This window comes from Chelonoidis abingdonii, chromosome 7, assembly GCF_003597395.2.
Source record: "Chelonoidis abingdonii isolate Lonesome George chromosome 7, CheloAbing_2.0, whole genome shotgun sequence".
Taxonomy (NCBI): domain Eukaryota; kingdom Metazoa; phylum Chordata; order Testudines; family Testudinidae; genus Chelonoidis; species Chelonoidis abingdonii.
The window spans coordinates 74,074,876-74,098,036 of NC_133775.1; the positions used below are offsets into that span (position 1 = coordinate 74,074,876).

The 23,161-nt window shown below is 54.0% G+C and overlaps 1 protein-coding gene across 1 annotated transcript in view; it reads right to left on the reverse strand.

Annotated features, from left to right (window-relative positions):
* Positions 1–22,589, reverse strand: part of SLC4A9 (solute carrier family 4 member 9) — a 54,655-nt gene extending 32,066 nt beyond the window's left edge. The window contains exons 1-11 of the mRNA XM_032801776.1: positions 22,294–22,589; positions 18,985–19,145; positions 18,311–18,460; positions 17,026–17,087; positions 16,558–16,715; positions 14,655–14,742; positions 13,931–14,085; positions 12,352–12,468; positions 11,001–11,175; positions 10,302–10,435; positions 7,212–7,483 (exon numbers count right to left, since the gene is read on the reverse strand). Of these exons, the coding sequence (XP_032657667.1) occupies positions 7,212–7,483; positions 10,302–10,435; positions 11,001–11,175; positions 12,352–12,468; positions 13,931–14,085; positions 14,655–14,742; positions 16,558–16,715; positions 17,026–17,087; positions 18,311–18,460; positions 18,985–19,145; positions 22,294–22,589 (1,768 nt within the window). The remainder of the gene's footprint in view (positions 1–7,211; positions 7,484–10,301; positions 10,436–11,000; positions 11,176–12,351; positions 12,469–13,930; positions 14,086–14,654; positions 14,743–16,557; positions 16,716–17,025; positions 17,088–18,310; positions 18,461–18,984; positions 19,146–22,293) is intronic.
* Positions 22,590–23,161: the final 572 nt, after the last annotated feature.

The window sequence follows — 23,161 nt, forward strand, 5'->3', positions numbered from 1 at the left end:
AGGAGGCTTCAGTCTCCCAGGGATGGTGCTAACTGAGACTCAGCTACATGGGCGGCACATAGAAGAGGCCAGGGGAGGCTAAGCCGTGTAGAGGGGAAATGCCGTGGATGTGGCCTAGGTCACCCCTCTCGAGGCATGCTGGCCTGCCACCACCTCTGGAGTACCCGAAATGAAGCTCCATAGAAGTGGGGGTGGCCACTGGTGTCCAGACCATGGCCCCGCTCATGCTCCGCTCCACGTCTTCCTCTGAGGCTCCCCTCCACCGCTTGCTCTTCTGCCCCCTCCTCTCCTGTCGCTTGTCAAAGGCAGGAAAAGATGATGGGGGCATGGCCCCATGGCCTGCCCTGTTCCAGGAAGGAGGTAGAGCAGAGCGAGTATAGTATGGGGGACCGTGGGGGAAGTGGCCGAGAAGAGTGAGCAGCAGGTGGCTGGGGTCTTGGGGGAAGAGGCAGAGAGAAGTGAGCGGGCGGAGCCTCGGGGAAGGAGGCGGAGAGGAGCAAGCAGCAGGTGGGGCCTCAGGTGAAGAGGCTGAGCGGGGGCAGGGCCATGGTCCAGACACTGGCGTCCCCCTACTTCTAGGGAGCTTCTGGCACTTGCGTGTGAGCCTCCCCAAACAGAAGACTCTCACACCCCTATACTAGGCATGCTAGGCACAGAAGCAGCCAGAGCAGGGGCCATGGGGCCACACCTCCCCCAAGCATCTCTCTAGACCCAGAATCGTCCCTAGGAGGACCCCACACACACACGATTGTATGGCACTAGAGCAGTGGTTTTCAAACTTTTTCTTCAGGCGACCCAGTTGAAGAAAACTGTTGATGCCCGTGACCCAATCAAGGGGTGGGAGGGGCTCACGGCTAGGACAGAGGACTGAGGTGTAGGGGTGAGGGGTGGGGCCAGGGATGAGGGGTTTGGGGTACAGAAGGGGGCTCTGGGTTTGGGGGGCTCTGGGCTGGGGGTGCAGGTTCTGGGGTGTGGCTGGGGATGAGAGGTTTGGGGTGCAGGAAGGGTTTAGGGGGGCTCCGGGCTGGGGCAGGGAATTGGGGCGTGGGGTTGGGGCATGGGCTTACCTCAGGCAGCTCCCAGTCAGTGGCATAGTGCGGGGGCTAAGGCAGGCTTCCTGCCTGTCCTGGCACCTTGGGCCGCACTGCACCCTGGAAGTGGCCAGCAGCAGGTCGAGCTCTTAGGCGGTGGTGTGTGTGCAAGCAGCTCTGTGCAGCTCTCACTCGCAGGCACCACCCCTCCACCCCCAGCTCCCATTGACCAGGAACCGGCCAATGGGAGTGCAGAACCGGTGATTGGTGTGGGGGCAGCATGCGGAGGCCCATACCCCCCCCCCCCCCCCATCTAGGAGCTGAACCTGCTGCTGGCTGCTTCTGAGGTGCAGCTCGGTGTCAGAACAGGTAGGGACTAGCCTGCGTTAGCTGGGCAGCACCACCAACAGGACTTTTAATGGCCCAGTCGGCAGTGCTGACCAGAGCTACCGTGACCCAGTGCCTTCCATTCCACAGCCCAGTACTGAGTCGTGACCCATAGTTTGGAAACCACTGCATTAGAGGACCCAGGCGGTGGCTTCCCTCCTGCCCACCATGAGACCTTGGGGGAGAACTGCAGAGAGCAGCTACCGCAGCCAGAGACTCCAGCCAGCTGGGGAAGGACCCCTGGACAGTCCAAGCAAAACTTGAATTTTCTCTCTAGCCTCTACTGACTGGCTGTTTGATCCAGGCTCCCCCTCTGCCCCAGGTGGTGCAGCTACACTGGAGCCAGGGGTGTCATTTCTTGCAGATAAACCCTCACTAGCGCTGATGGCTAGCACCTAAAAACAGAAGGGTAGCCAGAATGGTGTGAACAGCACAATCCTGTCCAAGACCCCATATGTACTCTGGGCGGCTAGTGCCTCCTGCCGTGGCTATGCTACTGTTCTTAGTGCACTAGCTAGATCAGAGCTAGTGCTGGTGTGCCTACCCACACTGGAAATCATTCTGCCAGCTCCAGTGTAGACACACCCACAGTCACTTCCACTCAGGTTCCCTCCACACCTGCTCCTCCTCCTCTGGCCTCCCCCTCGCCCCCGCCCTTTTCTTTCCATTTAGCTTATCCCGCCTATGGAAACCCACAAAACGTATAGTGGCACTAACAGGATGTTTGCCACCATCACCTTGGTCCCCCTGCTGGTGTGTTCTACCTCTCCCTGGCTTTTGGGAGCTGTTATGGGGGCTTCTGCCCCCAGGGATTGTGCTAGAGCAGTACTTCCCAAACTGTGCCCCACAGAACATTGCTTGTGTCCTGCAGGTACAACACATGAGGCTGTCTCCATCTCCTCGTTTCCAATGGCTTCTCGTGGTGTCCCCTGATTGGAGGTGGGGCTGGTAGCACTGCCTGGAGGTAAGGTTGCCTGACACTTCCTATTATAAGACCTGGTTTTCAGCTGCTCTAAAGTCAGGCAAACTTTAACGGATCAGGCTGAAATGTTTCATGCCAGGCACCTGCCTCAGGCTGACAATTGTTGGAAGGGTTCAGCTAAAATGCTCCAGCCATATCTGAGAACGAAGTCGGGGGAAACGCTTTTTTTTGCCCATATTAAAAATTCTTCAAACTGTTTCCTTGAGAAGCTCTCTGCTTTGGAGCAGGGACTTGAAATGTGGCAGGAAGGGTCACCCTGGTGTCAGAAACGTGTGTGTTTTACTGGCCACCGAAAGTTAGCCAAGTTCTGTAAGTCTTAGGAAAATCACGGTTCACACACATTCAGGAGAGGTTTCCTAGACTCTGGCACCTAAATTCTCAAAGGATTCCAACAGCACTGAGCATGCTCCATCCTCACACAGTTCATATGTGCTGACCAGATTGCACATGCTCTGTCCCCTGAGAGTGACTGAACATGTAATGCTGTCTCTCCTGTGTGCATGGTGTGCCTCCTGCTGGAGCACAGAAGAGAAGGAGCCTGCCTGACTTGAATGCAGAGGAGCAGAGTGGAGGGAGGAGGGATAAGAGTGGAGAAGGGACAGGGAAGAGTCAAGAGCCAGATCTCAGAAGTGAGCCCAACTCAAAGAACTAAAATAACAATAAATTAACCAGGGAAAAGGTCACAAATCAAAAGCAGCTCTGAGTTTCTAATCAGAACCTTCCCACTAGCAGATTCTCACCACAGTGAAATCCAGAAATCAAAGCAGAGCCGTACAAAACTGGCAGCTCGCTGATCCCAAACTGGGAGAAGACAGTAGGAGACTCCACGTGCAGTGGAAACCCAGAGATGAGTGATTGTGCAACCAACCTGACAGAGGAGAGACAGAAAATTAGACATTTCTGCCCCACTCCTCCTGATTGCAAAGCCTGTCAGAGTGGCTGCCTCACACCATCCACAAGCAAAGAACTTTCATTGAGATGTGGAGGAGGTAAAAAACTGCCTGACTGTGGAACTAAGCGAAGAGGCACCGAGAGCATCCCAGCTGCGCACCATGAGGTCATCCCTTCAGCACAAAGCCCAGCTGTGAAGAGGGCGATGCGGTCAGCGCTGCACCAGAGTGGGCGAGGAGGCTGGCCTGTCTTCCCAGGAGACACTCAGTAGCTCAGTGCAGAGGGAGCAAAGTAGCTGGGTACCCAGGCTCATGTCACAGATGCACCCAAGGGCATGGAAATTCCTGCATCCAGAGACCACGAGAATTTGTCCCGTTGCTGAGAGCTACAATGATGGAGCTGGGCTCTTCCCAGATCCTGAGATTTCCCTGGGGCTGGCATGTGGCCATGTGGGGCCTGGGTTATTCTATAGCTCTACTGAGAAGCCAGACAAACAACAGAGTGAAGGGTTATGAAGAAAATAGCCGCGACCTCTCCCCGCTCTGGTTTGAGGGAGAAGAGGGTTTGAGTCTTTGGGAGTTTGCTGTCAGACAGGTCCTGCTATGAGTGTCTCTAGGAGTTTGGCTGGGAGGGGATGGTGCAGGGGGAGAAGGGGGTCCCTGGCTTCCATAGAATTGGGGTTGGGGAATGGACCGAGGCTGCTAATGTTCTGCTGAGCCCCTGCCTCTCATGGCCACAGCGGACACTTCTCCTCTCCACCCTTGGAACAGGAACACCCACCCCGCAGAGAGCTGTGTTCTCCCCCAAAGAGCTGGCAGGCTGAGACCAGGGAGCATGGAGGGGATGGACCCAAAGGAAGTCCGAGTCGATGGGAGACACTGGGCAGATCAATGCAACAGGGAGAGAGAAATTGGCAGTAGCAGAAAACAAGCCCAGCACAGTTCTGATCGGAGTCAGGATCTATCACCGCATTGATTCCCCCTCACACGCCCTGCTCTCAGGGCACAGGAGACCACCACTGGACTGGGGGGAAGGGCTGGAGTTCAATGTTTCCATGAGGGTCCCCGCGGGGGACAGACAGCTGACCTCTCCGGCTGAGTTCACACCCAGGCTGAGATGCCTCCTGCATGCAGATGGGACCCTGGCACTGGGATCTGTAACACTTTAGTTACTCATATGAACTTTCCCCCTTAACTCTGACTGAGCACCCAACCTTGTATCCGGGACCTGCAGTGAGTCCTAAAAATACATCAGGATGTGACTCATGCCAATGCAGCATGGCTCTCTGTCACCCTCTAGTGGTGACGCTACATAAGTGCTGCAGGAGCATCCTCACAAGTACAGTCCTCATATCCCCTGGATATGTGCTGTGTTTGCTACACAGACATTATATAGCAGGGAGGTGTCCATGGGACAATAGCTCCAGTCACATATGGGCCACAGTGAAGGCCTCGCCCTCTAGGGACTGTGCTATTCTTGGCAGGGCTGGATACACAAAGGGGGCGGCTCTATTAATGAGGGGATGCCCTGTACTATTATCACCTTTCTGGTAATAACCCGACTCCCAGAGGATGGGGGTTTTCAGGAGTTAATCAAGAGCCCAGAGCGGCTGACTGACCCAAGTTGCTAGAGTCACAGTTGCTGGAAAGCAGGTTCATCCGAACTATTTGGTGATTCCCTGGCCCTGGCTCCTACAGTCCCCGAACTCAGGACTGGTTCACACACAGAACAAGAGCCACAATCTTTGGGGAATTCTCTGCAATCAGTATTTCACCTAACTCAGTCTAACCCATGTCAAGGTGTGGGTCTGCTCTGGAAAATGACAGTCCCATGTGTACTGAGCCTCACTGAAACCACATCCCACTTACCTGAGTTCACACATAAAGAGATTCTGTCCCTAACTGAGAGCCCTGCACAGTCCTCCTGAGATCAGAGAGTCAAGCTGGGTTTCCTCTTTTTCATACATCGTCAGTTGTAAAAATCCTGCAGGCCAGATTCTGCCTCCCCCCCCCCCAAGTTATTTTGAGATATGGTCCACCAGGGACCTACCCTCAGGGACATTTGGGCAGCCCCTTTGCTGCTGCTGGCATTGGGCAGGCGCCTGAGAGCCAAAGGTAGCCTTGTACTCAGTTACCAGCTCTGCATATGCTGCAACAGTCAGCACACAGCCCAGCTCCCTCCCCTGCAATGGTGCTAGCTCAAAGGGCTCACACGAGTAACAAGCTGTACTGTTTGCCACTGCATGGGGAAGGTGTGACTGATATGCCCAGGGAGCAGCTCTGTTCGATCAGAGGGGGCCATTTGGCATTTTCTTCCATTGATATGATTGTTGATTCTCCCCATGCTTCGCTGTCATCCACCCTTGACTCTTTTGCCCCCATCTCCCTTCACAAGGTCCCAGCCCTCCCAGCACCCAGCTCTGGCTCACACCCAACATCCACCTTGTCTGTTTCTGCTCTCGTACCGCCGAGCATCTCCGGCAGAAATCTCGGAACAAGGCTGACTTCCTCCAGTACAGATTTGTTCTCTCCTCTTCCAGTTCTGCCACCATCCCAGCCAAATGCCTCCACTTCTGCACTCTAACTGACTCCCACTCCACAATCCCAGCCCCCTTGGACTCCTTCCCTAAACCCTCTACCCCTCTTGCCTCCACTTCTCTCTCTGCACATGCTCACTCACTTCTTCAAAGACTGACACTGGCAAAATACCTTCCCCTCTCATCTGTAAAATCTGGCCTTTCCTATCCACCCACACAGCTAAATCTCTCACCCAGTCTCTAATCTTCTTGAGTTTTGATTACTGCAACATAGGGGTGATGAAAGCTCCCTAAAAGTGGCCCCGCTCTCCCATGCCATCCCTTCTCCTGCCCTCACACCGCCTCTTTTCCCTGAGGTCCCGCTCTCATACCAGCTCTTCCCCCTTAGGCCCTGCCCCATGTCTGCCCATTCCACTCCCCTCCCAGGTCCCTGCTCCACCCCTTCCCGCAAGGCCCTGCCCCCACTCGTTCCTCTCTGCCCCTTTCCCTGCATCGCTCACCCTTATGGCCAGTAAAAAATGATGGGGCCTTGGCCCCCTCCCCACCATTCCAGCACCCCTGCTGCAACACCCTTTTCTCTGGCTTTGACCGATGCAACCTTGCCCTGCTCCTATTTGTTCAAAGCACTGCTGCAAAGATCATTTTTACTTTGACCATATCACCCTCCAATTTGCATCTCTGGTGGCTCCCCTTTCTGCTCCATACCCAATAGAAGATGCTAATCTTTACTTTTGAGTCCCTTCCTGGTCTATTCCCACACTTCAGCTCATCTCTCATACATCACTGAGATGCTGATTCCCCATCTCTGATTGGCCCAGGTTGTCAAGCTTCATTGCCCACTGGTTACGTTTTCAAATAAGCCCCTTCGTGCTTTTTCCCCTGCTGCCCTTCATGCTTGGGAGGTGCTCCCCATAAACGTCTGCAAAGTCACCTCACTGTCCACCTGCAAATGCCTCTTTACATCTCTCCGTTGCTGTACTCCCTGCACAATGCTTAGTAACAGGCAGCTGGCTGGTGTGCAGAGACCACCCAGCCTATCATGCTGACAGTATTGTCTCGTTGTTTCCTTACGCTCCCCGTCAGTCTGAATTCTGCCTGTAGTCTCTTGTCTCAACCTGTCAGCTCTTTGCAGCAGGGACTGTCTTTGTGTCCTGTGTCTGTACAGCACCTGGCACCTGATCTGTGCCTGTGGCTCCTAGGTGCTTCACAATACGAATAATAACACCAGTTCCTTTTTGGAGGGGGCAAGCACTGCTGAACTGTTGCTTTCTAAGACCCGTTCCAATACACAGAGCTCTGCCCCAGCACTACTGACAGAAACAAGCAGCCACTCAGGCAAACGGAGATGCAGGGACCCTCCCAACTGGAGGCAGCCCGCTCCTACCTGTGCCAGACGAGTTACAGATGCAGCTGTAGAGGGTGACGTCATTGATCTTGTAATCCCAGTTGATGGGGAAGCTGTCCGCCAAGCTCAGCATCTTCTTCACAGCATCATAGATGAATATGAAGCTGATGAGGGCACAGAAGCCTTCCTCGGTGAAGCGGGTAAAATACTGCACCAGGTAACTCGCTTCGGTGGCCACCAAAATCAGTCCGAAAAAGGCCACCCAGAGGCCAATCCAGAAGCGGAACTCCAAGTAATCCAGGCTGTAGTCTCTGGAGAAAGGATGAGCCCAAAGTGTTTCAATGAATCAGTCACAAACAAGACATGACACTTAACTCTAATCGCTAAGGCCATGATTTAGTTACGGGTATTTTTAGTAAAAGTCATGGACAGGTCACAGGCAACATAGAAAAATTCACAGCCCTTGACCTGTCCATGACTTGTACTAAAAATACCTATGATTAAATCTTGGGGGGAGGGGGCACTGGGAGGCATGAGTGGGCTGCTGGTGGGGGGTGTATGGGGGAGCCACTGCCGGCGGCCACTGGAGCAGCAGCTGGTCTGGCTGTCCCCAGGGGCATTCTAGCAGCAGCATGTGTGGCTGTCTTGGGGGCCACCTGAGCAGCTGGCCCCGGAGCCAGCTGCTTGGGCGGCTCTGGGGTCAGCCACACTGACTCCTGTAGAAGTCATGGAGGTCATGGAAAGCCACAGAATCACTGACTTCTGCAACCTCTGTGACAGATACGGAGCCCTACTAATCGCTAATAGCAGCATGCTCTGCCTGTCTTTAGTGCCACCTGTCCAATGACCTCAGTGTGCTGGATGGAGCACACAGAATCACAAAAATGCAAGGCTAGAAAGGACCTCGAGAGGTCAACAAGTCCAGCCCCTGCACTGAGGCGAGACCGAGGAAACCTAGACCAGCCCTCACAGATGCTTGTCTAACCTGCTCTTAAAAACCTTCAGCGATGAGGATCCCACAACCTCGCTTGGAAGCCTGTTCCAGAGCTTAACTACCCTTAGAGTTAGAAATTTTCTCCTAGTGTCTAACCTAAATCTGCCTTGCTTCAAATTAAGTCTATTACTTCTTGTCAGGGGTGGCTCTAGACATTTCGCCACCCCAAGCACGGCGGCATGCCGCGGGGGACACTCTGCCCGTCGCTGGTCCCGCAGCTCCGGTGGACCTCCCGCAGCTCCGGTGGATCTCCCGCAGGCATTCCTGCAGAGGGTCCGCTGGTCCCGCGGCTCCACCAAAGCTGCTGGACCAGCGGACCCTCCACAGGCACGCCTGCGGGAGGTCCACCGGAGCCACGGGACCAGCGGATCCTCCGCAGGCATGCCGCTGAAGGCACCCTGCCTGCCGCCCTCCCGGCGACTGGCAGAGCGCCCCCCATGGCTTGCTGCCCCAAGCACGTGCTTGGCATGCTGAGGCCTGGAGCAGCTCCTGCTTCTTGTCCAACTTTAAGTGGAATGGTGAATAATTGGACATATCCTCTTTAGAACAGCCCTTACCAGATTTGTAGATTGTTATCAGGGCCCCCTCAACATGAGCAGCGGATATAATAGGCCAGGGGAGGCCAGGCTCTGCCTCCCCTGGTGCTGCAGCGGCCGCTGGACCCCTGGTTGTGGGGTTTTGGGGGGAAGTTTTTGATTTATTATGCCCCATGCAGGTTCCGGGGTGGCTGAGGAGGCGGTATGTGCTATTCCGCTTCTTGGGTTCATCAGTAATCTCTCTGGACTCTGGACTGAGTAGCAACTACCACCTCCTCAGCTGCCCCAGAACATGCATGGGGCATAGCAAAACCTTCTTCTGGACCAGAAACACTTTTCCCCAGGCGGTTTGGTGTCTGGGGAGGGAAGGAGCAGCGCAGCTGCCACTGGCCTGGGACTCCTCCAGGCAGGTGGGGGTAGGGCCTCTGGGCTTTGGCCAGTCTGGGACTCCTCCGGCCAAGAGGGGTGGACTCAGGGCTCCTCCAGGCAGAAGCGGGGGGAGCTCGGGGCTCCTCCGGGTGTGGAGGACCGGGAGGTAAGGGGCTCCGGCTGAAGGGGGGCCGAGCAGAAGAGGCAGAGCCAGGGCTAGCCTCCCCAAAGGGGGGCTCCACCCACCGCCCATGCCCCCTAAGTCTTCTTTTCTCCAAACTAAACATGCCCAGTTTTGTAACCTTTCCTCACAGGCCAGGCTTTCTAAACCTTTTGCCATTATTGTTGCTCTCCTCTAGAGTCTCTCCAGTTTGTCCCCATCTTCCCCATGGTGTGGCACCCAGAACTGGCCACTGTACCCCAGCTGAGCCCCCACCCAGTGCTGAATAGAGCGGGACAATTACCTCCCACGTCTTACATCTGACACTCCTGTTAGTACCTCGTGACAGCCTGTCAGGCAGTTGAGCATCATTATCCCCCTTCTACACATTGGGAAACAGAGCCTAGAGAAGCAAACACCAACAGATGTGCCCAAGGTGATACTGTGCATTAGTAGCAAGACTGGGAATTGATCCCAGCTCTCCCCACTCCCAGGCTGTGATTGAGTCCCCAGAGCGATTTCTAATGCCATGGCCATCACACAGAGATATGGAGCACAATTCTGAGGTCAGTGGTGGCTGAGCCAAGCTCAGCACGTCTGGGGAATCACCGATGATCTGCTGGCTCCAGCTCTCTGCTCTAGGCCTGCCCATGAATCCTACAGGAATAATTTCTCATGCATGATGTTGGAACTGGGCCGTGCCGGGGTGTGAGAATTGAATCCCTGAAGCTCTTCACTGGGAGACTGACCCAGTGGCTGGGGTCAGGGGTGAGGGCTGCTCTCACAGGGAGGCTGAAAACAAGGGGGTTCTCTGCAGGGGGTGTCAGGGCCGAATGGGGGATTAGTTCTTTTCCAGAGTCACAGCAGAAGCCCTCCCTCTCCTCTAGCACAGCTGTATCCCCAGTGGCCCAACAGATCCCTTAGGAAACCAGCCAGGCCTAAGGTTTTAACACCTGGGATTATTAAGTATCCAAAGAGCTGCAAGTCTCATTTGAAGCGGTTCAGGAAGCTCACTGGACACAGTCACCCATTCAGGATAAGGGGACACTTTGAGACAGGCCTCTACTCACTTGCTAAAGGAGAAGAGGAGCCGTTCGAAGACTAGGACGGGGCCGGTGCTACTCAGGATGGTGAGTGGTTGGCCAGCAAAGAGGCAGAAGACAGCTCCAGCGATAGCGGTGCCCAGAAAACTCTCCAGCACTCCCTGAAACACAGGGAGAAACCCAGCGAAGCATGAGCAGTTCAGAAAGGCACAGGATAAGAGTTCTGTGAGAGGAGACAGGTGTAACTTTACTGGGAGTTGCCACGTGGCGCTGTTACACACAGTGCTAGTTTTGTTTGTCTGAATTGGTGAGCAGCTGGCACCTGGTGAAATGCTTGCTGTCAGGAGTGGTGCAATTCTCTTTAGATTCTCAGCACATCTTCAGTAACTTCAGCTCTACCTAAGGAAACAGGACTGGGTGGCTCCCAGTCCTCTACTCAGACTGTGGACCACATCTCAAAATAGAGGCACTATCAGGAACTCAAGTGCTCTGAGATCTCCAAATGAAAAGCTCTAGCTAAATGCTATGTATTGGCATTACTGTACACCAACTGCCCTGTCTCCTCTACTCTGTTATTAATATGGCAGCTGGCTGGTTTACTTATGATTCACTCAGCACTGGATGCAATGTCCATCAGAGCAAGAAAGATAATGACGTTGCTACAGAGGGGATGACATGTCACTGTGGCACAGGCAAAGGGGCATCACACCGGAGGCTAACACAGACCTGCATGTTATCGGTAGCATCTCCCAGCATGCCGCCAAAAGTAATTGCATTGGTAACAGTCGCTAGGTAGATATAGAGAATAGCTGAAAAGCACTGGATGTTCAGGGCGTCATAGAAGTCACTCCAGTACCAAGGGGCCTTCCTCCGGATGTCCTTTACCAGCCCTCCAAATAACCTGCAGCCCAACATGGAAACAAGGAGATTCATGACAGAGAGCAGGAATCCTCCACACCAATCACTCTATACTGTTCGAGCAAGATCCCCTGCTCAGCCAAGGCTGGCCTGAGAGAGCTCTGCAGGAAGAATCCTAGAACAGAGCTATTTTCTCTCCCGAACAACAGGTTCAAGGAAGCTACCAAACCCAATGCTACCATGCCCCCTAGTGGCTGGCCCACTTGAGGGCCTATTTGAAAGCAGATATTGACTCCTTTTGATGTATTGACCAGAGAGAAATGTCAGAGATGGGCTAAGCCCAAGCCCCGCTGAGTCCCAGGGTCAGGTCTGAGTCTGCAGCTGTACCAGGCAGATGTGAACACTGGGTCCCAGCCCCCAACACCCTGGAATCTGGGAGGTTCAGATTCAGGTCCAGATTTTGAAATGCCAAGTTCCAGACTGTTCAGTTTGTACCAGTTCTGGTGCGCACCAGATCTCAAGGTTGGAGACAGAAATTGGAACCAGGGGTTTGGTTCAGGCCTACCTCTATTGACCAGTGGTCAATATTTACCTTGGAGACTACAAGAAAATCTTGGCAAACCCTGTCTGTGCTATTTCTTTCTTATTTGTAACCAAGTTGCTCTTCGAGAAACTCATCAGAACCAGGCCCCATTTTGCGAGACACTGTATGAATGTGAGGTTGGCCCCTGCCCTACAGAACTTAGAGACTCATTTACTGAAATGAAATCAGGAGATACCTGGCTCCATATCTTCTGAATATCCCCAGGAACTTAACTCTGGTCTTTTATTTGCCTGTCTGGAGTAGCCCCAAGTTGAGACACTGGCTAGGAATGTAATCTGGGTCTCTGATGTGCTGCTAGGAGAAACTCCACCCTAGGGTCCGGAAAACAAGAGATCAAGGCCAGAAACCCAACTCAGATGTCTCCTGTGGTTCTCCAGAGCCCTCAGTGGCTACCAATCTGGCAGTGAGAAACCAGGCCCAGGAATAAACCTGTGTCTGCTGTGTGCCAGCGCAGAGCACTAACTATGGGGCCCCTAGTTCCAGGCCAAACTGAGCCCTGGTGTAAGCGGGCACCAATCCACTGACTCAGGAGAACTGCACCTACTTATGCCAGGGCTGACTCTAGCTGGCTTTCTTTAAGGCAAATGTCAGTAGCCTCTCCAGGCGGGCACTTACCTTCCTGTTCTCTGCAGCTCCTCGCTGACAGGCTGGTGCCCATGGGTATGTCTGTCGTCAGCTGCAGACACATTCCCGTTGCAGTGAGATTTCCATTCCCGGAGGTGCATGGAGATCCTGAGACAACAAGAGAAACTCAAGTGGGCGGGTGTCAGCCCAGAACCATCCTCATTAACGAAACCCAGCCTAGTTCCTCAGGCAATTTTTGGTATTGAAATCTCAACCCCACTGTTCTCTGGGAGTCTCAGTACAGCTGATGCTGCCACTTCCATCCCTAGAGGAAGCTGCATCTCAGCAGTCCAGATACACTGGAGAGGAAATACACAGAAATGGGAGGTAGTAGCGGGACACTAGTTTTATCATTGAGTGGAGTGAAGGGTCTAGAGGCCAGGTGGCGGCCATGCAGAGCACTTAAGTTTTAAACCACGACTTGGAATAATTTGCAGCGATGCAGAGAGCCTTTCCCGCTGAGAACACCCTGCCGCTCCAGCTGGGCAGCAAGAGAACCCTGCAGAGCTTAACCACGGGGATGAGGGTGTGGGCGGGGAGGGGGCACCTCAGTTAACTGGGTCCCACCCCATTCAGGGCTGGAAAGATGGTGAACTGACCTCAAATTGACTCAGCCTGGGTGACCTGTGTTAGTCACCCTGGGAGCTCTGCCTGACACATGAGCCAATGCAGAACATGGCATGTCAGTGCCACGTGCTGCTAGTGACCTGCCCCACCTGGAAGGTATGTTTCACCTGCACAAGGTGAAGGTTAGCCCCATGGAGAGTGCATTAGAGGAATCACACATGCAGGCAACAAAGGGCAGGCCACTTGTGAGGGCCATAATGTTGTGCTCAACTTTGGATGGACAAAGGCACTTAGAGCCATTGCTGCTGTCTGAGGCTACCAGAGCATGCCCCAATGGCGAGGACTGCATTGGCAAAGGGTGGACATTCACCCCAACAGATGGCTCAGGCAGAGCCCCCTGAGGCTGCCAGACCTCACATCCACTCTCTGGACTGCCCTTCAGTCAGTTTTTTCCCTTGTCAGCCTTGTCACCTTGGATCCCTTGGGGCAGCTAAGGTTACATCTATGCTGCACACCACATGCAGCAGCACGTAGGGCATGTGTAGCTACACACTGCAGTGAAAATCAGGCTGCGTCCACACAGTGGTGTACAGTTACATGGGTCAGTGAAAGGCTCTGGCATGGGGAGGCAGCGGGGAACAGCTCAGCAGCAGCAAGCTGCCAAAGCCTTTCCCCACTGACTCTCCCTGCCATGGCTTTTACCCTATGCTAGAGCCTTTCACTGCTGCGGGGAAAGGCTCTGACAGCTCCCTGGGGTGGGGAAAGGCTATGGCAGTGGGGAGGCAGCTGCGGGACACTACACTGTCAGTGTGAAGCTCCCGGTCTCTGATTGCTGCCGCTCCTAAAGCTCTGCATCAGCAGAGCTGGGGCTGAATCTGAATGCCCTGCACCAGGGGGCGGGAGGGGGGATTTCAGAGCCAGAGCTCAGCTTTGTGTCTCAGGCCCCGCTCTGCTCTTTAGTAAAAGAGCCCCAGAAAGCTGCTGCGTTCTTCCCCTCTGGTACCTCTTGTGAGGAGAGGGCAGGCACTTTGGCGGAGGGATTCGGGTGGTCGGGTCCCATTTGCCTGGAGGCAGCACAGTCAGCTCATCCAGAAACTCATCAATCCCTGCAATGAGGTCTTCTCTGTCCTGAGCCTGACAGGCAACTCGCTGGAAAAGCTGGAGGGAAAGGCAGTTACATTATCCAGTGAATCCCTGTGCACGACCACTGGCTGAGATGAACACTAAATGCTCCAGCCCGGCACAGGGAGCTGCTAGGATTTATTACAGGTTTCTGCTGATGCTAGATGGGGTAAGGACCCTTACCACGCTATGTGCTCTGTGTGCTAAGCTAGCCTCCCTGCGCTGGGATTTTCAAATGGGGCTTCCAAAGGAACCTGAGTGAGTTCCATGCCCAGCTCCCATTGCATTTCCCTGGGATTCAAATGCCTAACTCCCTTAGACTCTGAAAAGCACAGCCTTAATATCATCACCATTGAATCCTTGGGAAGGGCGAAGGAGAACAGTGGGCTGATCCAATGCTGACCCACTTCTCCATCCTTCCAGCTTGGGACCTACAGAAGAGGATCAGAAGGTTGGCAGTGGGGTGAGAACAAGCTCCCATCGGCTTCACCTGTGAAGACCACCCCCCCAGCTTTCCCCAGAGATAGTGCCAACGTCCAATATTGATACTGCATGCAGCTGCTAGATCTCTCACCCACAGCACCGTCTCCGACACATGGGCTCACCTCATCCGTCAGTACTGTGGCCACGGCCCTTCCAATCTCATGATAGGCTTTCACTTTGGCTCTGGGGCCCAGGAGAATAAAAAGAAACCTAGGGAGAGCACAGAAACAGTGAGAAATGCCCCCACTTCTGGAGTGAGCTCTCCTAGGGCCAGGGCCCAGCGTGTCTGAGGGCCAGGAACACATCACCTCTCTGAATTGGCTGAAAGAGGTCAGGCATCCAGGGACAGAGAGGGGCGGTGGTACAGCTGGTATCAGAAGGCTTGGAGAGATTGGGGTAAACGTGTTGCCTTTTGCCTCAGTCTTACCATGACCGGTCAGTAGGACTTTCAAACATGCCCCGCCCCCATCTCAGTCACTTAATGATCAAACTCCTGGTGAAGTTGCTGGCCGTAGCTGGCTGTTGACTTGCAGCACTGCGGGCTTTTGCAAATCACGCTCAGCAGGTGCGAGGTAAAGACTCCCTAGAGTGATGCACCGAGATTCGACGCTGTTGAGCGTGGTGGGTTTGTCACTAGATCGGTCTCTTCACCTAGGCGTTTACACTGCACCCATCCCCATACTGTCTCCATGCCAAGATCCCCCACCTGGCACATTCTGCACCCCACATCTCCTTTTAGCAGGCAGGGCCCCTCTGCTGACTGCATGCAGTCAGGCTCTCCATCACAGCAGTTGGGAGGTGGGACAGAGCAAGTGTCTGTCCTGGGAGAGCATATAGATGGCTGGGAGATCCCAGAGTCCAGGTAGCAGGTTGGCTTGTCGTGTGCTGGTGTCAAAGCCCCTGCAGTGTGGGGCTCGGCTGTGATAAAGCAGCAGAAATTCTGTGAAATCAGGGTCTGCCCATTCCCAGCTCCCGCAGTGCCACCAGCCAGCTTCCCAGGAGTCCTCTCCATGGTGTCTCCTGCCACAGCCCAGAGACTAGCTGACAAGTGCAGTCTGAGACTTAGAGTCTTAGATTCGTACTGGGGAATGCCCATCAGAACCAAGCTGGTCCACCCCCTTGAGGGCCAGTGCAGGGTTATTCCCCACTGTCTACAGTCCAGGGCTTTGCCCAGCAGAGATGAAGAAGCCCCCGCCAGGTCTCCACTAGCCCACTTCCCAAGGACAAGTGGAGAACTGTTCTCTACACTGTGACAAAATGCAGGCTGATAGGCGCTCCCAGCAGTTCTGGGTCAGCATTGTAGGTGGGGCTCGCAGCTCATCTGAACAGCAAATATCTGATTATCATCAGGAGAGCATCCCAACCTAGTCCATGTGCTATGGTATTGTCTATGGAGCTCCTGGAGCTGCTGATGCTTAGCAGCCCCACAGTGGACTATGAATGTGTGACACTGACACCAGAGCAGCTGCCCACAGGCAGATCCTTCATTCGGACTAGTCATTCGCAGTGAGATGGACACAGAGAATTGGGATGAAGGGGCGTTTGCTTTGCTTTGATTTTATTTTCTTGGATTGGCAGGGGGCAGGCACTATGATGGCAGAAATGCAACTAAGCACTTATGCCCAGCTCTCCCTGAGTTAGTCACTTCTCAGGATCACAGACCCAGTGCCTGCATGGTCCCAGGTAGGGAAACGAGTCAGCACCGAGGAGAACTCTGAGAACACAACCAATGTATCTCATACCAAATTATACCTAACAGATCAGCACCTGCTGCTCTCTGAGCATCTCTGAGCTGGTAGGAGCATCTGCAAGGAGCTCTGTCCCTGGGAAATTCAGGGGAGGCTTGATGCATGGTTTCTGGGGAACTCCTAAGCACTTAGTTAGCAAAGTCTCATTCCATATCACCAACCCTCAGCCTCACTCTGTGCTCCCAACCACAGATATGACTATGTGATGCTAGAAGGAATTGATGAGACAGGAAAAGGAAGAAGAGGCTTCAGTGCAGTGATCTCTGGTGATGGTTACCTGCTGGGGAATGCAACCTCTGTCAAGGCCCCAAGTCCCACAGCCTCCTGCAGTCGGATGAAGGCAATAAATGGCTTCTCTAGGAAGTCCACTTCACCCACAAGAATGTTGGACACTTCAGCCTCGGCTGGGATCTTCTTCTGGAATTGGTTTTTTAGCTGAAATGAAACAGAGCCTCAGTCCAGGATGGGCCGAGCATGCATTAGTCCCAGATTGCTATTCAGCGGCCAAAGTCTATTTCAAGGACATTCAGTGCTAGTGGAAGGTGTCTGACTGAGTCCTGAAGGCTGAACTATTTCAGGGGAGAAGGGAATCATTGTGCATCCAAACCACAACTCCTCTGAGGCCCTGTGGCATCATCTCCAAAGCAACATATTTCAGCTTGCAGTTTTTCACCAAAAAATCATAATTTTCCATCCAGCTCTACTAACGACCCTGTGTTCTCTGCCCAGAGCTGGCCTGCCATACCTGCTCCTTGAGGGGTGCTTCTGAAATCTCAGGTCCTGGATCTGACCAGTTTCGAGCTTTGTCTGCAACGCAAAGAGAGACACTCTAAAATCAGGAGCAGCGAAGAGACCTATAATGCTGCTTTGCGTGGCTTTAACATCAAAGCCATCATGTGCCCATTGGTTAGAATTGCTCCTGTAAGTCCTCTCTAACAGGAGGAAATCCACAGACATTGACATTTACTTTTCAATCAGCAAATGCACTTATTGCTCATAGAGACGAAGAAGTAATAGCGCCTGCTTCGTTCAGACACTGGCCAGGAAGTGCTGGGTAACGGAGCCTTTTGTGGATCTGCCAATGGACCTGAATCCTGACCTGTTGTACCCCCGGAACTGCTGACCTGGCCCCTCGTTCAGCTCTGCTTTTGCACCTCACCCCCTGCTATTCTATTCCTAGAAACCCCACTCAGCTCCATAGTACCCCAACCCCTCATGCTAGTTCTGGGCCCCTACCAGGCTCTGCTAATACACCTCCCCATCTGCTATTCCATGCCTAGAAACACCACCTAGCTCTGCATCCCCTCCATGGCTTTTCCACCATGGGCCCTTCCTTGGCTCTGCAAATGCCTTGGCCTGACCTTCAGCCTCCCATACTCTTCCAGGCCTGAACCTCCCAATGAGAAGGCTGCCAGCCAGGCAGTCTGGCTTGTGCAAGATTGTGCTGTGGATTCGTGACATCCTCAGACAGCCTCGAACAAGTCCCTGGGAGTCGCTGTTTGGCAGCCTGTCCTCAGGCAGAGAGGTGCTCCCTGCATCTCTCCTCTTCCGTTTTCAGAAGATTCATGCTGGACGATATTAACCCCGGTGTTTTACAAGCCCAGGGTCCTGTCCTGTTGCAGCCTGGAGTTAGGGACCGCGCAGGGCCGGCGCTTTCATTTAGTCGCCTAGGGCGCCAGCATTATGAGGGGGGCGGCATTTTGCTGGGGGGGGGGGTGGCAGGCGGCTCCGGTGGAGCTGCTGCAATCGTACCTGCGGAGGGTCTGCTGGTCTCGCGGCTCCGGTGGACCTGCTGCAGGCATTTCCGCAGACGGTCCGCTGGTCCCGCGGCTCCGGTGGACCTGCCGCAGGCATTTCTGCGGACGGTCCGCTGGTCCTGCAGCTCCACCAGAGCCGCAAGACCCGCGTGCGGGGTGGCGAAATGGCCTGGCGCCTACGATGCCAGAAACCCTGGCGCCAGTCCTGGGACCGCGTGATCTAGCTACACAGGGAAAAGGGAAAGCGAGGATGATAGCCCAGACAACACTCACCCCTGCAGCAGGCTGCACCAAGCTCAGCCACTCTCCTCAGCTGGGACTTGGTGGTGTGGTGCTGGGGGGTGCAGAGCAGCACAGACATGAGCTTCTTTCTCACCTCCGGCCTCAGGGCATGAGCATCGATCTGCGTGGCAATCACCTTCTCTTGAACACAAAACGAAAGCATCAAAGCATTGCTAGCTTCAGCCACAAGCAGGCTGCGTCTATGCTCTGGAGCCTGGACTAGCACAGCGATGTCACTGGCACAGCCCCGGAGAACAGGCGCAGCTCATGCTGACAGAAGGGGTTTTCCGTCGGTGTAGAGATGTCACCACCTTGAAGCATGGTAGCTACGTTGCAGGAAGCAGTCTTCTATTGCCATAGCGGGGTCTGCACTGGGGGCTGGTGAGCACAATGGTGTCAGGCAGCTCCCCCTCTGGACAATAATCCTCAATGCTTGGCCTGGCCTGTCTACTGAAATGGAAAGCTCTTTGGAGCAGGGTCTGTTCCTTACAATGTGCAATGGGGCTCTGATCTCCAGTGCTGCTGCTGTGCAAATCCAAACAAAGCCAGGGATGCACCTTGCTAGCAGGTGTCAGTGCTTTCATTAAAGGTGCTCCCAGCAGCCCGACCTGTGGCCAGGGACGGGTACGGCCCAGGGAGGTGACCTTCCCACATTATCCACCTACCCACTATTTGCTTCAAACTGTGGGCATCTAAATCCAGCAGGACCGTCCCTTTCTTGATGCATGTCCTTAGCTCGAATAGACTGTGTAAGGAAAGGGCTGTGATGTGAGGTTTGCTCCATCGCTCTCCTCCATCTTCCACCTTCTCCTCAAACTTAATCCACCTGTGAAAAGAGAAGCCAGAAGGCCGTCAGCGGAGCTGCCCTGGGTTCAAAGGGATAGAAACGCCCAGGGCTGAGCCAGACGCGTCTGCACATGAGCACAGCGGGATTCCCAGAGTAGGAGTGCGTGGCTCTGTCAGGGTAGGGTGCAGGAAGAAGAGCTGTCAGCTACGGGGTTCCATTCACACAACTCACACGTGGGAAATGACCAAAGAGATTATTCTGCAAGACCAACTGAAGCAGCCATCAGAGCCCCGAAGAGGCCAGCATGGAGGGGCAGGGCACCAAGTCATCAGAGGCTGAGTCACAGACAGGTCTTTCCTGGGGGTGGGATGACTTGGGGGTCGATAATGGCAGGGCCTCAAGAGGGAAGCCAAGGACTGGCTGGGCCATGGGCACTGAACTAGCCTCATACCAAAAGGGAAGTGCCTCCAGGTCAGAGTGGAGACACCGCTTGTACTGTGGAGAGAGCAGAGCTGGCTCTAGGGCTGTTAGCCAGGCACCTCTCCACAGCGCTGAACTTAGCTTTTCTCTTGTAAACACAGGTATTATCTGTCCCTTCTTCAGCAGGACAGGACGGCACAGTGCCCTCCAAGTGCCCTTTGGGGGAGTCCCAGCATTCCTGCTGGGAACGCCATGCAATGCCCACGCATGCTGCCAGATTCCAAACATTCAAACTCCGACAGCACACAGAGGCTTCCTTTGTATTAAGGCCAATCTGGAAAGCTGCTCGGACAAATGCCTGCTTAGGCTGCAAAATGAGAACAGCGTGACAGTGATCTGCAGAGGGAACAGTGCCAAGTCATTCCCCTGAAGTCACAGGCCCTGACCTCCCTTAATGCACAGTGCAGGGGGCCCTGGAGATGGTGTATCCAGCAGAGGAAAGCCCCGAGCTGTTCTGAGAGCCTGTTCCAGCCCAGGACTCAGGTATAAGGTGAACTTCTCCAGATGAGCGCGGCAGTGTCTGCCAGGCTTTGGGGATCCTTTCATTGGTTTTAGAATGTAGAAAAACCTGCAGCCCTATAACCTCCTGAGCCACGTGTTCTAGGCTTCAGGCACTGAAGAGGATCAGTCCAGCAGCAGCAGTTTTGCACCCTCAGAAAAAAGACACCCTCCCCCCACTCTTGGGGCACTGGTCCAAGTTTACCAGACTAAGGCCCAGATTCAGAGATGAGTCTCCGATGGGGCAGTGTACCCCTTTTCCCACCCCTTCAATAAGTACATGACTTCGGTTCAGCCTCCTTCTGGACTCCCTCAGACATCCCCCAGATACTCACAGATCCCCTCTGAACTTGGTCCCTGGAAGTTAAGGGATCCATGCTGATGACAATCCAGGAGTTCAGTTATCTCTGCACTGATGACTTGCAGATCTGTCCCTCCGCCACTAAACTGTCTCCTTCCCTCCACCCACCTCAGCCTGTGGCTCTGACATCTTCTCCTGGATGTCTGGTCATCACCTGAACTGAGCTCCTTCCCTTCCCTCCCCTCCCAAACACACTCCTTCCTTCCTTCTCTGTCCCTGCCAGTCTCACACCCCCACAACTCCCCATCACTCTGGCCCACAATCTCACGGCTATTTGCGACTCCTTCCTTTCCTTGCCCCACTCATCAGGGCCATTTCCAAATCCTGCCACTTCTTCCTCCTCAGCATCAAAGCCAGATCTCTCCTTCCCATCCTCACTGCGGCATCCTTCTGGCTGGTCTCCCACACATCACCCCTTTCAATCCGCACAACATGCTGCCACTAAACTCCTCTTCCTGGCCTGTCAGTCTGATGGCGAAACTGCCCTTTTCAGGAGCTGTCCTAGCATTTGACCCTTGCATTGTTTCCAGCGAGGGATGACAGACACGGGTATGTGCCAGTGACAGCCTAGTTGGTAGTAAAGCGTCTGTCAGACCCATTTGTTTAAATGAGCCATCTCCCCCTAACAACAGCAAAAAAAGGAACTGTGCCCTTTGCAGCTCATTATATGGGTCCTGTGTGTTTTGTTCTGCAGGATATTTTACTTTTTCCTTGGCTACCGCCACCTCTGAACAATAGCTGATCGCACCACCCTCAGTGTTATTCACTCACTTGGCATTTTTTGCATCACCGCGAAAACACTCGTGCCAGTGGGCTTCAGGCTTAGCTTGCATGTGACACACCAGCATAATCCCATCAGTGGCTTTTCGAAACTGGGACCCGGAGAATGACCCAAACCACACAGACAAAGGTTGCTCAATGGATTTGAAAGGCAACAAATATAAAGTGAAGGCAGAAAGGGAAAGAGAAGGCAATACATTGCTCGACAATGTATTGCCAGAATTGCTGCCTCTCAACATGGTTCGGACAAGTGGCCTTTTCAGTTTCAAATAACTGCATGTTGACTGAGTCATTTGAAACTGTGTTGATGGGAGGCCCTGTGAGGAACAACCTGCACATTGGTCCTCAGACAATGGACTAGATGGAATCTAACATCTCTGATTTCAAGCTAGGATATCCAGGAGTAATCCTCATGTGTCAGGGTAGAAGCATATTTCCAGCTGGGGCCAGGAAGAATTCTCCCCTCCCGGCAGTGAGATAATATTTCACTACTAGGAGTATCACAGCTATTTTAGATCTTTGTCTGTAACCCTCTGCACTGATCACCAGCAGCAGCAGCAGACTAGACTTCCTGGGGCATTGCTCTGCTTTGCCAAGCCGTATGTTCCTATATTGGACTGGTGGTCTGCAAAGTGCTGGCCTGTCCCCAGCCCATGACGGACACATGCCCACAGCCAGAGTCTCTTTCCAGGCAGCTTTATTTCCCAACACAGGCAAGGCACCAACATGGTTCCTCAGCCTGCCCTGGGCTACAGCTCCCTTCACCTCTCTCAGTCCCTCCTGCTCCAGGGCCTCCTGCAGGTCTCTTGCTCTTTTCCCTGAGCGCTGGCTCCCTGAAGGCCCTCTTTCTACAGCAGGTTTCCACTGCCTTCCCTCCCTCCGAAGACCTTTCTCCTCCTCCTCCTGCTGCCCCTTCCTCCCCGACAGCCTGAGGCTACCACTCTCCCTCAGCCACCATGATTAATGGACAGGGCAGCCTGGCCTCGTGCCCTTAAAGGGGCAGACCACCGTGTTATGTGGTCTCCAATGCGCTTCTCTCTGGGCTAGCTCTTGCACCTGAGTGCTTACCTGGCTGTCTGCTTCCACTGCAGGCCGTCAGGGGTGCTGAACAGCTCATTGAGCTGTATGAACAGCACTGGGCAGCTTGCTTCCTTTCCCTCCTCCTTCTGCAGCAGGAAGCCAACTCGCCCAGCAGCTGAGGAGACGCTGGAGGTGAAGATGCTTCGACCAACTGCCTGGCAGATAACCACAGAGTTTCTGCTCTGGGGCCCATCTGGGCCTGCCGGGTTGGTGCTGCCCTGAGCCTCTGGAACAGCATCCGCCTCCATGTAAGTGAGAACATCCTCATTCACCTGCACTTTCATTTTGTCAGGTCCCTGCTGCCTCAAATGCCACTGACTGTCCCTGGACAACTCCCTTGCCAGCACCCTCCCTCCACGCCTCAGGCTGGGCAGTAACTCAGGCGATCCTAGGCATTTTACCTTTATAAAAGCCCTGAGCCTGTTTAGGCTGGACACAGCCCAACACCTGGGAGCCCAGCCCCAAACAACATTATCAAAATAAGGAGGTCAGCTTTGCAAGCACCAGCCCCGGCTTGCTCCTGCCGCCCCATGCTGCATGAAAAACACTTGTTTACCTTTGTACCGTACTGGAAATTGTACCTGCTCCAGACGTGCTGCAGTCTGAGGTGGGGGGATCAAGGCGTTGACAGCCTGACAGGGGAGCCTTTTCCGGGGGTGGGAGAGGTTAGGATCCTGAAGGAGTCAGGCTCAGCAGGCATCTCCAATTACCCAAAACCCCTTGAACTGAACCCTGTTGGGAATGAAACTCCTAATATAGCCTCCCCCACAACTTCTTTTGTCTCCCTTCTCTTAACCTCTTCCTCTTCCTTCTTTCCTTCCTTCCAGTCCCTTCGCTAGTCCACATCACCTACTGG